The following is a 14,756-nucleotide window of genomic DNA, read 5'->3' on the forward strand; positions in this document are numbered from 1 at the left end:
TCAAGTATTAAAAGTATAAAAACCATTCTTAGCTCCCAGGTCATTAAAAACAAGTGCTGAGTTGAATTTGGCCCACAGCCCTCAGTTTGCCAGCATCCTAAGGGACGTTGACCCTACGGATGGAAGAACTTGGATCTTTGAATGCCTGTTGACCAGAGCCACTCCTCAGCCTGGAACACTCACTCTGGACTGGTGCAGGAAAGAGGAAATCTTCCCTCTTTAAGCCACATTATAGTTAGGTGTCTCTTGTTACAGTAGATGAACATTTTACTTTAACTAATACCTAATCCATGGTTCCTGACTATCCAGGTCACTGCTCTCTCCCATAGTCCTCTCCACCCTCCTTCTGAAAAGCCAAGTCAAGGAAACTAAGTCCTCACCTGCCTCCTCACTGACCTCCCCAAGACCTGAAGGAAAAGACTCGGCCCAGAGCTCCCTTCACCTCCTTATTCCGAAGACTGTAGATGAGCGGATTGAGCATTGGCGTGACAATGGAGTAGAAGACAGACACCACCTTGTTGAAGTTGATGGAGGAGGCCACTTTGGTCCGGACATACATAAAGAAAAGAGTGCCGTAGAAGAGGCTTACCACGGTCAGGTGAGCCACACAAGTGGAGAAGGCCTTTCTGCGCTCAGCAGCTGAACGGATGTGCAGCAACGTCCAGACGATGTTGCCGTAGGACACAGAAATGACCGTCGAGGAGGCCAGAAGCACCACCAGAGAGACTAGAAAATCTGTGGTCTCCTTCAGGGTGACATCTGAGCAGGATAAGGCTAGCAAGGGTGAGGCATCACAGAAGAAGTGGTCGATGACATTGGGGCCACAGAATGTCAGCTGGGACATGAGGTAGATAGGCAAAATAGGTGTGAGGAGGCCCCCCAGCCAACAGGCAGCCGCCAGATGGGTGCAGGTGCCCCACGACACCAAGGCTCCATATCGGAGTGGCATACAAATGGCCACATAGCGGTCATAGGCCATGGCAGCCAGTAGGAAACACTCGGTTGCCCCCAGGAAGGTAAAGATGAAGAGCTGGGACAGGCACCCAGCATAGGAGATATTCTTGCCCCCACCAACCCCAATGAAACCAGTCAGCATCTTAGGCACTGTTACTGAAGTATACCAAATTTCAAGGCAGGACAGGTGCGTCAGGAAGAAATACATGGGTCTTCGTAGCCGCTGGTTCAAAGCCACCACCAAAATGATGGCCAAGTTCTCCACCAAGGTGAACAGGTACATGGTGAGAAAGAGTGTAAAGAAGAGGAGGCGTGCTTCATGCACCCCAACAAAGCCCACCATGACAAACTCTGTTACATGGGTCCAGTTTGGGGCATATGGCTGCATGTGTGGGAGTGGAAGTCAGGACACTCATGGCCTCATAGGAGAAGACAATTCAAAGAGAACCAGGGAGGATGGTGCGCTGAGACATCTTTCATCTTGGAAGAGGAAAGCAAAGTCAAGACACTGTCCTTGCCCTCAAAGAATATGTAGTCTGTGAGGAGGTTTAGAAAACAGGCAATTTCAGTACAAAATTTAAAGTGCTGGATATGGATGGGGATGTTATGGGAGGAAATAGCAGAGAAGCTCCACCAGTCTGGAGGAATCCAAGAATATTTTCTGGAGGAAGTGTTGTCTCAACTGGAACCTGGAAGATAAGGATAAGTGAGTGAGATAAAAGAGACATAAAGAGACCACAGCAAGGAGGCACCTGAGTGGCTCAGTCAGTTAAGCACCTCCCTTCCCCTCAGGTCACGATCCCAGGGTCCTGGATCAAGCCCTACATCGGACTCCCTACTTCTCCCTCTGCCCCTTCCCCACCCCATAAACAAATAAAATCTTGAAAAGAGAGAGAAAGAGAGCACACCAAATATAAAATTCCAGATACCAGAGAGAACACCATGCATTGGGAAACTTTAAGTAGATACAGGTCACCATGGAAGTTAAAAAGCTTGGCTTCCTGATCAAGCATACCTGGCTTTAAATACCAAAGAATTTAACTACTAGACCAGTGAAATTTTAAAATAGATAATCCCTCTAAAGCCTTTAGCACCATGTTTGGGTCAATGCACAGAAGAGTAAAGTTTAAATGTTGACTTCTCCGGGAGCCAAGTATGGAGGGAAGACAGCTCTTGTCGAGCCTGAGGAGCAGGCGGAGACATCATGAAGAGCAAGGAGCCTAGTTAAGGGAAAGGACAGAGCCAAGCTTCAGTCTGGAGGAGCTTAAGCAGAGGAGCAAGCTAAGCCCTCTGCCCTTCATAAGAACCACATTTGCTGTATCAAGGCAGCTTTGGCTTGGTGCCAAATCCTTGGTGCCACCATCCTTGGTGGAAGGATGAAGAAGGGACACAGAAAATAGGTGGGGAGGTTTTTGCAGGTGTAGCATGGGGTGATGATGGCCACGTGCACGAGGCCTGGGGAGTGAACAGGGCCATCAAGAGACAGAATCAGGCACCTGGGTGGCTCAGTAGGTTGGGCGTCGCCCTTCATCTCGGGGTCCTGGAATCCTCACATGGGGCTTTCTGCTCAGCAGGGAGTTGGCTTCTCCCTCTCACTTTCCCTGTGTTCTCACTCTCTCTCAAATAAATAAAGTTTTTTAAAAGAGAGAGAGACAGAATCAACAGGACTGTGTTGAATCCAAGTTCCAACATCAACTTGAGATATATGACCACGGGCAAATCACTAAATCATTAAAAACAGATAATTAAAAAAGGAAACCTAGAGAATGCAAACTGGTGCAGCCACTGTGGAAAAAAGTATGGAGATTCCTCAAGAAATTAAAAATAGAACTACGCTATGATCCAATAATTCCGCTACTGGGCATTTACCCAAAGAAAACAAAAACACTGATTCAAAGGGATACATGATGCATCCCTGTGTTTATTGCGACATCCTCCACAGTAGCCAAACTGTGGAAACAGCCCCAGCGTCTATCAACTGATGAATGGGTAAACGTGTTGTGGTGGATGGACACCCATGGGATATTACTCAGCCTCTAAAAAGAATGAAATCTCGCCATTTGCAGCAACACAAATGGATCTAAAGAGTAGAGTGCTAACTGAAATGTCAGTCAGAGAGAGACAAAGACCATATGATTTCACTCATACGTGGAATTTAGGAAACAAAGCAAATGAACAAAAGAGGGGGAAAGGAGGCGCCTGGGTGGGCTCAGTGGGTTAAGCCTCTGCCTTCGGCTCGGGTCATGGTCTCGGGGTCTTGGGATTGAGGCCCGCATTGGGCTCTCTGCTCAGCAGGGAGCCTGCTTCCTCCTCTCTCTCTGCCTGCCTCTCTGCCTACTTGTGATCTCTGTCTGTCAAATAAATAAATAAAATCTTTAAAAAGGGGGGAGGGGCGAGAGGGGAGACAAATCAAGAAATAGATTGTTAACTATAGAGAACAAACAGACTGTTACTAGAGGGGAGGTAGGCTGGCGGGGGCGGGGGGCTGAAATAGGTGAAAGGGATTAAGGGGGTCTTTATTGTGATGAGCACTGAGTAATGTATACAACTGTTGGCTGACTGTATTGTACACCTGAAACCAATATAACATGCATGTTAACTATCCTGGAATTAAAAATTTTTAAATAAAAAAGAGGTGAATGAAATGAACAAGAGGTGAATAAGAATGAGAGAAATAAGATTGTTTTAGAGTAAATGAAAGAATACAATGTCTCCATTACACAGCAGTTTAAAATCACAGCCCCAAATTCTCTGACACTCTTATTAAAAAATGGAGACTGTGGCCACTTCCCCTGAACCCGGGCTTGGAGACTGCTTAACTACAGAATGAGACAGAAGGCATGCTGTGCCAGTTTCCAAGCCCAGGACCTAAGACATAGATTCCTCTTCCTGCTTTGTGGAACGCAGGCACCACGGTGTGAAGAAACCCAAGCAGCCTGCAGAAATGCCGAGGCGGGAAGGAACTGAGCTCGAGGCTCTGAGCTCCGGTGGAACTTGCATGGACAGCCGGCCAGGTGACTGAGCCATCTGGGAAACAAAACGTTAGCCCCCCAGCTGAGCTAGCCCAGCAGACACCACCAGCCTCTCTTGCTGGGCCGTCCCCCACATTGCAGACTTATGAGCTAAATGGGGGATTGTTGTTACTTTAAGTCACTAAGTTTGGGAGTGGATAGGTTAGCAGCCATATGTAACTGAAACTACGACGTCCTGGTTCTGTGACCTCAGGTGAATTAGTCACTATCTTGGACCCTCTGGAGGAAGAGGTATTATGTCTTGACTACACTCACAGATGCCTACACTGGGGTTTGAATTCGTGTGGACAAGATCTAAAACCCTCGCTCCTTCCCCTAAAAAAATAATTAAGCGGGTTCCTGCTGACTTCAACATTGTATGATTTCCCGGCAACCGCAAGGAAAGTGCATAGAGGCCCAGTCGGGGAAAGGTCAAAGTCCTCAGATTCCAGCATGCATCTGCCCCATGCCTGAATCCACAGCAAATGGTCTATAAACACAGGCTTCCTGGCCAAATCACGGCATCACAGCCCCAGACACTTTATACTTCTGCGGGCTCTAGGACATTTCAGGACACAATCCCTGCACACTTCTCCCCTCTGCAAGCTGCCTTATAATGTAGCAGCTTAAGAGCAGGGCTTACCCTTCCTGGGCGCCCATCCTCACAGATGCTCGTAGCACCGACACGCTGCAGAAGCCCGATTTGACTTGCTGCATTATAAACAAGCTTCATCGTATCCCAAACCCTAATCTCTACTTAATAAAGTAAAATGGAGCCGAGTCTTGGTTTCCAAAAGCGCAGTATTTAATCTACATGATCGTGCGAATCATCTAATCATCTCTTCCTCTGTTGCCCAAGACCCAGCTGCGTTCTTTGAGAGCCGAGACCCTAACTCAAGCTGTCCAATGGGTTGGATCGTTATACTAAGAAAACCACTCAAAAATTTCAAGTGCGTAAAATACATGAATAGGGGGCACCTGGGTGGCTCAGTGGGTTAAGCCTCTGCCTTTGGCTCAGGTCATGATCCCAGGGTCCTGGGATCAAGCCCCGAATCGGGCTCTCTGCTCAGTGGGAGCCTGCATCCCTCTCTCTCTCTCTCTGCCTGCCTCTCTGCCTACTTGTGATCTCTGTCTGTCAAATAAATAAATAAAATCTTTAAAAAAAAATACATGAATAGACGTCCCATTACTTTATTTACTAACATATATTCATTCCCTCTCATTCATTAAAAAAGGAAGAAAGAGTCCTCCAATTATCAAACTGTTGGCAAATTTTGAAATCAACTGCATTTGAAACTGATTAATTTTTAATTTATGGATGTAGTTTACCCAGACTTAGGTTCCTGCCACTTCCCCAGTCACGCACTCCTCAAGGAGCTCCTGGGTGTCAGGCATTGTACTAGGCACCACACCTATAGGAGTTCATGAGCCTTGCTCTTGAAGAGCCCAGTCTTTCGGGGGAGACAGGGAAGCATCCAAGTGCTACCATGCAACATGGTGAGCTCCTTTTCATGCCTCTGGGAGAACAGAGTGGGGGCAGTTAGTCTGGCCCCAAAGGAAGACAGGCTAGGTGAGATCAGAAAAGAATTTCCCAACCACATCACAGTGAGGGACAACATAATCCTGGACTGACAAAAATCAAATCCTTGACTGACAAAATACTAAGCCTAGGGTGCCAGGGGGTCTCAGTCCATTAAGCATCTGCCTTTAGCTCGGGTCATGATCTCAGGGTCCTGGGATCCAGTCACATGTCTTGTTCCCTACTCAGCGGGGAGTCTGTTTCTCTCTCCCCCTCTGCCCCTCCCCCTGCTCACACACTCAGTCATGTGTGCACTCTCTCTCTCAAAAAAATAAAGAAAGAAAATCTTAAAAAATAATAATAATAATAAACAATCCGGGTTCAGCGGAAGAGACTGGGATGGGCCAGGGAGGAGAGTTGTGAAAGATGAATCTGTGAGAGGAGACAGTGGGGTCCCCACCAAGGCAGGAGGGCAAGACAGCAGAGCCCCATTCAGATGTCAGACTCCTCAGTGCCCTCATACCTCAGGTCCACCACCTCCTAACCAAACTGAGATAAAAAAACAAAAAAGCAAAAAAAACCTAGACAGAAGGCAACGTCCAACCCAACTGAATGCATTTCTCATGTACTCTTGTGGGTCTCCAGGGATGCGTTCAATGAGGAAAGTTTTCTGGGTGAGTTTCAGGAGGAGCTGAGCCTCTGCTCAGAGCACTCAAGTCCTGGGTTGGTAGGAGAGGAGCCTCCCTCCAAGGAGGGAGAAGAGGATGTTTACCGAGCTCCTCCCATGGCCCACATTCTGCGGGGCTTAGATCATCTCCTTTCACCCGACAACCAGGCTGCAGCCCTATGACCTAGGCTTTGTAGATGCAGGACTGTCCTGGGTTTCATGCAGTTGAAAAAACAAGCTCAGAGACAGCAAGTGACTTGTGTCAGATCAAAGAACTAGGACGTGACAGAGATGGGACATAAACGTCCACAGGCCTGACGCAAGAGCTGGCCTCCCCTCCCCCTGCCCAGGCGACCTCGCTCTGCCATGGCCTCTCACTGAAGGACACCCTTGCATCCCGGGAGCTGCCTGCCTGTGAGGTGAGCTCCTCTGGACAGGTGCCCCGCAGGTGCTGGGGCTACTAACCCACAGGCCTCCTCTCCGGGTTGAGAGGCGATCAGCCAAGGGCACGTAGGGAGCAAGGGGCCAGCAGGGAATGGACAGTCACAGGGGACAGTCATGAATGTGACTGAGTGCAGAGAGAGGCCGCACAGGCGCTCGGTGAGGTTTTCCCTGACAAATATGGAAAAACAGTTTGGGGCTCAGGCAGGAGAATCCAAACTGCATTCCCACAGCTGTTCGCATGTGCAACTGCGTGACCAGCTCCCTGCCCCGCCTCTCTCCGTCTGGCCTCCGGGACACTCGTCCCCAGCGGTGAGAAGCGCTGCCCAAAGATCTTACTAGCACGCAGGCAAAAATTTCGGAAAACAGCCATCACCCCAGGGCAAGCAGGCAGTGAGGGGTGAGCTCCAGGAAGCTAGGCTCCCTGCTCCCACTCACTGCATGCCCCCTTCTCTGCTCCTGCACCAATGTGACAACCATGGCCCATCTCACACCTTCCGGGTGCGGACAGCCCGGGTTCCCAGCACGGCCTCTGAAGTTAGGGGAGCAGAGCTCGGCTCTGGCACCATAAGGGACCAGCTCTAGGTCAGGAAAGTCACTTACTCTCGCTGAACCTCAGCTTTCTCAACTCCAAGCAGGGACACGACACACAGATTTGCAGGGCTGGTCTAAAGATGGAAGGAAACAGCAGGAAGTGGCATTCAGGGCCTTTGCTCTTCTTGTCTTTGTTTTCTGCCTAGGTGGCTTCCTCCTGCACTTCCTGCAATTCTCTGCATAAGGACATTTGAACAGAGAGGCCCATTCTGACCGTCCGCCTGAAAATGCAACTCCATCACACTCTGACCCCCTTCTTGCCTTGACATTTTTGTCACAGCCTCAATGTCATCTGTTAGACATTTATTTGTTTGGCTATAACAACACACACACACACACACACACACACACACACACACACACACGGCTCCTTGAAGACAATGCCTTTGTCCACAACAGTGTTGCCAGTTCCAAAAGGAGTCACTAGTTTGTAATCTTCATGCAATCAGTTGTGATGTACTAAAGGACTGGGTACATGTTTGAGCATCCTGCTGAGCTAAAGTGCTATTTCCTTTCCACCTTCAGCTACTGGCCTCAAGGCAACAAGAAAGCAAGGAAGCTCACCAGCACTTCCAGAAGGAAGCACCCTCCTGTGTGGGTATGGATGTCTCTGCAACCCTCCTACCCATCAGCTCTAAGGCACCAGGTGCCTCTGGATCTAGGCTAGCCCGCTCCCACTGGCCTGTGGGCGGAACAAGTGGAATTGATTTTACATATCATTTCCTTTTCTTAGCTACTGACCTTGCTTTTAACCTTCCTGGAAAACTGTACTATCTCAGCTGCTTTCAAACTCCGCTCCACTAAGCCCTCGAAGACCTCTGTTGCCAGGTAGCTGTGAAGGGGAAGAAAGAGACCTCGCATGGGAGGCTCCCAGGAGCCTTGCTTTAACCAGCTTTAAGTGACAGAGTCTGGAGGAGAATACAGGCCAGCCAGACCCCACAGTCCACCATCTTTCCCCTATGCCACCTCCCCGGGGCTTACTTAGCATTCCTACTGCCAAATCTGACCAGTTAACTGAGAGCTTCTTGCTTTATTCTGGTAGCTTCTTGTACTGAGTAGGCATGACCTGCTCCTCCAAGCTACTCACAAACAGTCTCCCCATAAATGGAGCACAAGGGAAATGCAGACACATGAAAATACATGGAACATCTCCGCAGTCAGATGTGCAACAGAGACCCAGTGCCAGGGTGAGCTGGAGAGCAGAGGGAACCAAGGGGGCATCGAACTTTCTGAGCTTCTAGCTCTCAATCTTTAAATGGGAGAAATACCTGCTCTCCTGGGCTCCCAGGATATTGTGAGCATCCGTGAAATAAAGGACGTGCAGCTCTTTGAAAACGTTAAGGGTACATTCCAGGAACACCTTCTTATTATCTTGCTTCTATTGCTCACGGACTATGTGATTACTGCCAACTTTCAGTAAAGGGAGAGCCTAGGAGATGACAGTCTTGGGGGGACCCCAGGGATGGCCTTGAAACTGCAGCTGATTAACAAGAAAACTGATTCTGCTTAGACTGTGGGTTAATTTGAGGTGAGTGGAAGGGGCTGGCAGAGATGAAGGGGAGCTAAAAACCCCCCAGAGTCCTTGGCACCCCTAGTCTATGTGACCTTAAGCAAACCAGTAGAATTCTGTGTGCCTCCATTTCTTCAGTTGGAAAATGGTTTGGTATTTAAAACCTCAGCAACTCAGCAAAAGAACTTTCGAATGAAGAAATGAGATGTCAAGTTGGAGCTGCTCTGGAGAAAGGATTGGGTTATACTCAAGTCAAGAATCCTTACTCTGGGGCGCCCCGGTGGCTCCATCCATTGAGCGTCAGACTCTTGATTTCAGCTCAGGTCATGAGATCTCAGGGTCATGAGATCAAAGCCTGCGTCGGGCTCCATGATGAGGGTGGAGTTTGCTTAAGATTCTTTCACTCCCTCTCTCTCTCCACCTCATGCTCTCTCTCAAAAAAAACAAAGAAAAAAGAATCCTTACTCTAGACTTGGTACTTCTTTGGGGATGACGTTCTTCCACGCGCCAACTTCTGCGTGCTCTCCAGGTATGAGCTTGGAGTTTCCAACTTTGGTGTAAACCAGAAACTCTCTCCAGGTGGCTCCAAAGAGCCACTCACCTGCCCCCTACTACTTCCCCATCTCTTTTCTGGAAGAACACAAAGGCCCAACGTACTCAGAACCTTGGGGCTGGTGGCAAATGCAGGTCAGGATCTCATTGTGGGACACAGACCCCAGATTCAAGGATCAAAGCTTCTCTGAACTTAAGGAGCAGGGCAGAGATCCACCATCAGCTGAAGTACAAAAGGAAGAAACAAGGGTTGTCACTGACTATAAGATGACTCGTATCCCACGTACGTGGCTCTTACACCCCAGGGGTCCTCCCGTGGGATCAGGTCCCCACGGAGGTTCAAAGCACTCAGACAACAAAGGAAAGAAGATAATAAATTATGGAAAAGTCTGCCCCAGAGGACGTGCAGAAGCTCCACAGGAGTCCCAAGTGTGGAAATTAGCTGGACAAACATCCCTGCAGGACGAGGGGACAGCCGAGGAGAATTCCATGCCAGCTGCACTCTGTCAAGGTCTCTGACTATACTCCAGTATAGAGTGAAATGAAATCTTGAGTCTTCCACATTTATGGAAGATGCAAGGAAGCCTTCCTTCACTAGAAAGGGCCAGATATCCCCTCCCTCCCTGCCTGCCCTTTACCCCTCCATGGGCGAAATCTACAAGGACAACAACGGATGTTACCTCATAGCCACTCTAGGCCAGGCTCTGTGCCACACAGACCTGGCATACCCAGCTTCAATCCTGAAGGAGTTCCTGGTCCAATAAGGGCTGTGACTAAGACGTGTTTTCTTTCCAGAGCATAGCAAATTACCTTCCTTCCAAAGAACTTCCTCCAGACCATTTTGATGATTATCTGCAGGCTGAGTAATCTTTTCTCTCCAAAAAGGAAATGTGACATCATTTCACTATAAAACAAAAAGAACCTCAGGGATGTGATCCTATTCTGATGGAAGGAGGCAGCTGAGCCAAAGCTAACAGCCCCCTGTGGACAATAGGTCTTCAACATTCTTAAACACACAGGATTGTTTCTCTTCGTGTCCTATGACCATGTCCACCTAAATGCTTTAGGGGCTGATAGCTTGTGTCCCCAGGTAAATGACAAAGCTCCTGGATGACAGCTGCCTCCCCCAGAACCTAATGCCACGTGGTTAGCTTGGTGTAAAACAGCACAGACGTGGATTTGAATCCACAGGAGCCCCGTGATGGATGTGTTACCTTGACAGGGCGGGTCTCTGAGCCCAGTCTCTCACCGACTAAGCCGGAAGATAATGCCACCTGACAAGGATGAAGTGAGAGACACCCGAGGTAACAGGAGTGAAGAGCCCCCTCACCCCACTGGACACGAGGCAGCCGCACTATAGAACTTTGGGCCCCTCGAGGCAGGGAGGACACTGAACAGTGACATACCTGTGTCCCTGCGCAATGGAAAATTTTCAGCTCTGATCCAACTTGACCCAATCTGACAGAAACTCTTCCTCCCCAAAAATGCAAAGCAAAGCAAACCCCACCACCACCACCACTTCAGCACTGACATCTGAGGCTGGTCCAAAGCTGCTGGGGAGACCACCACGCAGTTGGAAGTTCCAGGGGAAAGAACCACCTGGAAAGCCAAGGAAACCGGCAAACGCCAAACATCTGCTGTCACACCCCGGCCCCGCTGGTTGCTGTCTTTCTCCTCCTCCCCTCTCTCCCTCTGGAACATTCTGTCTTTTGCCAGCAATACTCTGCCTTTATAGTGTAAACCAACCCAGCCTTGCGGGTTTTCCCGAGTCTGTCACTCCATCGTCCCAGTTTTACAGCCTAGAAGTCCAAAACTGAGCAATTAAAGGCAGAATGCTTCTCCCTGAGTGAAGGCAATAAAAGAGGCTCTTTGGATGATCAGATTCCTTTTATTTTGCTCTTGCCGAAAGAATCAAATATCCCAGCCCAGAAACCAGGACGCAGGGGAGGATGGGCAGAAGCAACACTCTGACGGAGGAAGAGGAAGCCAGACTAGAGGGACGAGCTGAGAGGTTTTGCCTGTTCCTCTGAGACGGGATCCGAAATCAGTCCTGGTCCTTTTATACATCATCGTGATGAAGATAACAAAATTGTACACAGTTATTCCAGCAGAGAGGCTCAGTCTTCTCTAAATGATGATTTTCAACCTTAAAAACATTCAGAAGCAAAGTCTGGCCCGGTATTTTGACAAGTGTTCTTCTCAATACGTTTTTATCATGGAATAATTCCGATATCTACACAAGAAGAAACATAATCACTTTATACCCGCTACCCAGCTTTAGCCAATATTAACCTTTGACAATTGTTACGGGCTGAAGGTTTGCATCTCCCCAGATTCCTACGTTAAAGCCTAATGTGCGAAGTGATGGCATTAGGTCAGGAGAGGCCTCTGGGAAAGAATTAGGTCATAAAGATGGAGCCCTTGTGAATGGGATTCGTGCCCTTATAAAGGACATGCCAGGGAGTTATCTTGGCCTTTTCCCACCATTTGAGAATACAGAAATTTGGCCGTCTGTAACCCAAAAAAGGGTTCTCACCAGAACCCATCCAGGCTGGCTCCCTGACCTCAGAATTCTCGCCTCCAGAACCATGAGAAATAAATTTGCTGTTTATAAGCCACCCAGTCAATGGTGTTCTGTTACAGCAGCCTAAACTAGGACAGCAATATTTGCTTAAGATCTTTAAAAAAAAAAATACAATCAATAAGGGTCACCTCAGTGGCTCAGTCAGTTAAGTGTCTGATTCTTGGTTTCAGCTCAGGTCATGATCTCATGCTCGTGAGATCGAGCCCTGCATCAGGATCTGCACTCAGGGCAGAGTCTGCTTCAGGTTTTCTCTTCCCCTTCCCTTTGCCCCCTCCCCTCTCTCCCCTCATGCATGTGCTTTCTCTAAAAATTAATAAATAGGGCACCTGGGTGGCTCAGTTGGTTAAGCTACAGCCTTCAGCTCAGGTCATGATCCCAGATTCCTGGGATCGAGTCCCACATCGGGCTCCCGGCTCTGCAGGGAGTCTGCTTCTCACTCTGACCTTCTCCTCTCTCATGCTCTCTCTCACTCTCTCTTTCAAATAAATAAATAAAATCTTTTAAAAAAATAAAAATTAAAATTAAAATTAATAAATAAAATCTAAAAAAATTGATACATGATAGGTAGATACATAGATAAAAACAATGCAGGTACAGTTGAGGCCTTCTGTTCCATGTCTGTCCCCCTCCTCACAATTAACGAATATCATAAATTGAGATTATCCCACTCATGCATGATTTATATCACTTCTTATTAAAAAAACATGTTGTTTTGTTTTGCATGCCTTTAAAATGTATATAGATGGTATCCAGCTCCATATAACACTTCGTAATTGATTTTTTCACAGAATATTGTTTTTAATAATTTTTGCCAGGGTGCCAAGGTGGCTCAGATGGTTAAGGGTCTGCCTTCAGCTCAGGTCAAGATCTCCAGGTCCTCCAGATCTCCAGAGCCCTGCATCTGGCTCCCTGCTCAGAGGGGGTGCCTTCTTCTCCCTCTGTCCCCTCCCCCGCTTGTGCTCTCTCTCCCAAATGAATAGATAAAATCTTTTAAAAAAAAATATTTTTCATTATACTTGCATCTCAAGTTCATGCATTTTAATTTCTATGTATATTCTGTTGTATTAAACGCACACACACACACACAATTTCATTACTCATTCTCTTGCTCGTGAGCATTTAAATTGCTTCTACGTTTTGCTATCCCTAACAATGAACATTTTTATACATAGCATTTTGTGCACCTCTGCCAAAGGCTCCTAGAGGAGTCAGTTGTTCTCAAAGGGTGATCCCACCAGCAGCCGGAGCATCACCACGAGCACATCAGAATGCAAATCCTTGGCCCCAGACCAATTTCATTAGAAACTCTGCGAGGGGGTCCCAAGGAGGTGTGCTCTAATGAGCCCTCCAGGTGATTCTGAGACACCCTGAAGTTCAAGAACTGCTTCTCTAGGATGTACACCTAAGTGAGCATCTCTCGCACCACCAAATGATACCAAATTGCTCTCTAAAGAAGTTGCCCCAACTATATTCCCACCTGTGGTGCCCCAAAGCCCCATGTTTTTTATTTCAGTGACTATTTTTTTTAAATGTTCAAATATTCTAACTGGCCTTTTTTCATACCTTTCCGTTCTTATTTTCAGCCTATTTCCCCGTAATTTTTTTTATTATTTCGTGGGAGTTTTGATGTCATTTATTTCTTCTGAAGCAAATTCACGTTCTGATTGCTGGTTTGTCAACCGCTTTTCTCAGTAGTAGCTTTTATTTTTTAAGATTTTTTATCTACTTATTTGAGAGAGAGAGAGCACCAGTGGGAGGAGGAGCAAAGGGAGAGGGAGAAGCAAACTCCCCACTCAAGGGGAGCCAAACATGGGGCTCGATCCCAGAACCCTGAGATCATGACCTGAGCCGAAGGCAGACACTAAACTGACTGAGCCTCCCAGGTGTTCCTCAGTATTAGCTTTTATTCATCAGTTATTTACTTGATTTACAGTCTAACTGGGATACGAGGTGGTGTGTTTGTTTCCCTTCTCCCTTCTCCTTTACTTCCAAATTCAATTACTCCATTGAGTAGCTTTCCGAGAGCCCCAGTCAAAATCCAGGTCTAGCAAGGACAGCCACAGGGATCGTCCCGCAGAGACAATGGGCTGTGGCCAACCCCGGCTGGGTCAAAGGGAAGCCTGATTCACACTTGGTTACAAGGCTGTTTCATCTTTCTCTCCCAGCCTGGAGCTGGCTAGGACACATTGCCCCTTCAGCATTTGGCAGCAGGTTATTTCTAGCCTCCTCCCCTGAGGGTGAGGGATAAGGAATGGAGATCACAATAGCCAGGCTGTCAGTCAGGGAGACTGCCTCTGCTTCCCCTCTCATAGGGAACACTTTTTTTTAGAAAGAGAATGAGAGTGGGGGAGGAGGAAGGCTGAGGGAGAGAGCAAACCTCAAGCAGGCTCCGTGCTCAGCACTGAGCCCAATGTGGGGCTCGATCTCACAACCCTGAGATCATGACCTTAGCTGAAATAGAGAGTCATGTGCACAACTGACTGAGCCACCCCGGTGCCCCTCACAGGAAATACTTCTACTCATGTACCTCCACTAACTGTCTCTGACTGTGCCAGTCCACCCACCCCCTCAACCCTGATTGCTGTTTGTGCTTTTTTTTTTTTTTTTCTGTGCCAGCTTGTATCCTCAAAAATGCTGGTCTTGTATTTAAGCCTCACTATGCCTTCTTCCGTTTTCTCTTTTTTGTTTTAGCGGCACTGCTATTTCTGTGGAGCACAGAGGATTCTCGAAGCATGCCCTCCGTCTTGATCTGGCTGTCAGCAGGTACTCTTAAAGCTAGAGAATTGGATTGCATAAACCTCAACTGTGGTCAAAATCCGGATGCCCAAAGTGGCTAGACCAGGTCATCTGTGGTAATGAACGCCCCCCTCAGCCAGGCTGAATTTTGTCTCCATCTCTTACATACTACTGAAGCCCCAGACCTA

General features: G+C 47.9%; 1 protein-coding gene across 1 annotated transcript; it reads right to left on the reverse strand.

Annotated features, from left to right (window-relative positions):
- Positions 1 to 388: 388 nt before the first annotated feature.
- LOC123948013 (olfactory receptor 6Q1) lies at positions 389 to 1,342 on the reverse strand. Its single transcript, XM_046014407.1, has one exon. It carries the CDS (start codon positions 1,340 to 1,342, stop codon positions 389 to 391), a length of 954 nt encoding a protein of 317 aa, XP_045870363.1.
- Between the last annotated feature and the right edge of the window lie 13,414 nt (positions 1,343 to 14,756).

Source organism: Meles meles, chromosome 8 (genome assembly GCF_922984935.1).
Source record: "Meles meles chromosome 8, mMelMel3.1 paternal haplotype, whole genome shotgun sequence".
NCBI classification, from domain to species: Eukaryota; Metazoa; Chordata; class Mammalia; order Carnivora; family Mustelidae; genus Meles; species Meles meles.

Excerpts from the sequence above, each read along its gene's own strand:
- LOC123948013 (XM_046014407.1), bottom strand. The coding sequence starts at position 1,342 with ATGCAGCCATATGCCCCAAACTGGACCCATGTAACAGAGTTTGTCATG.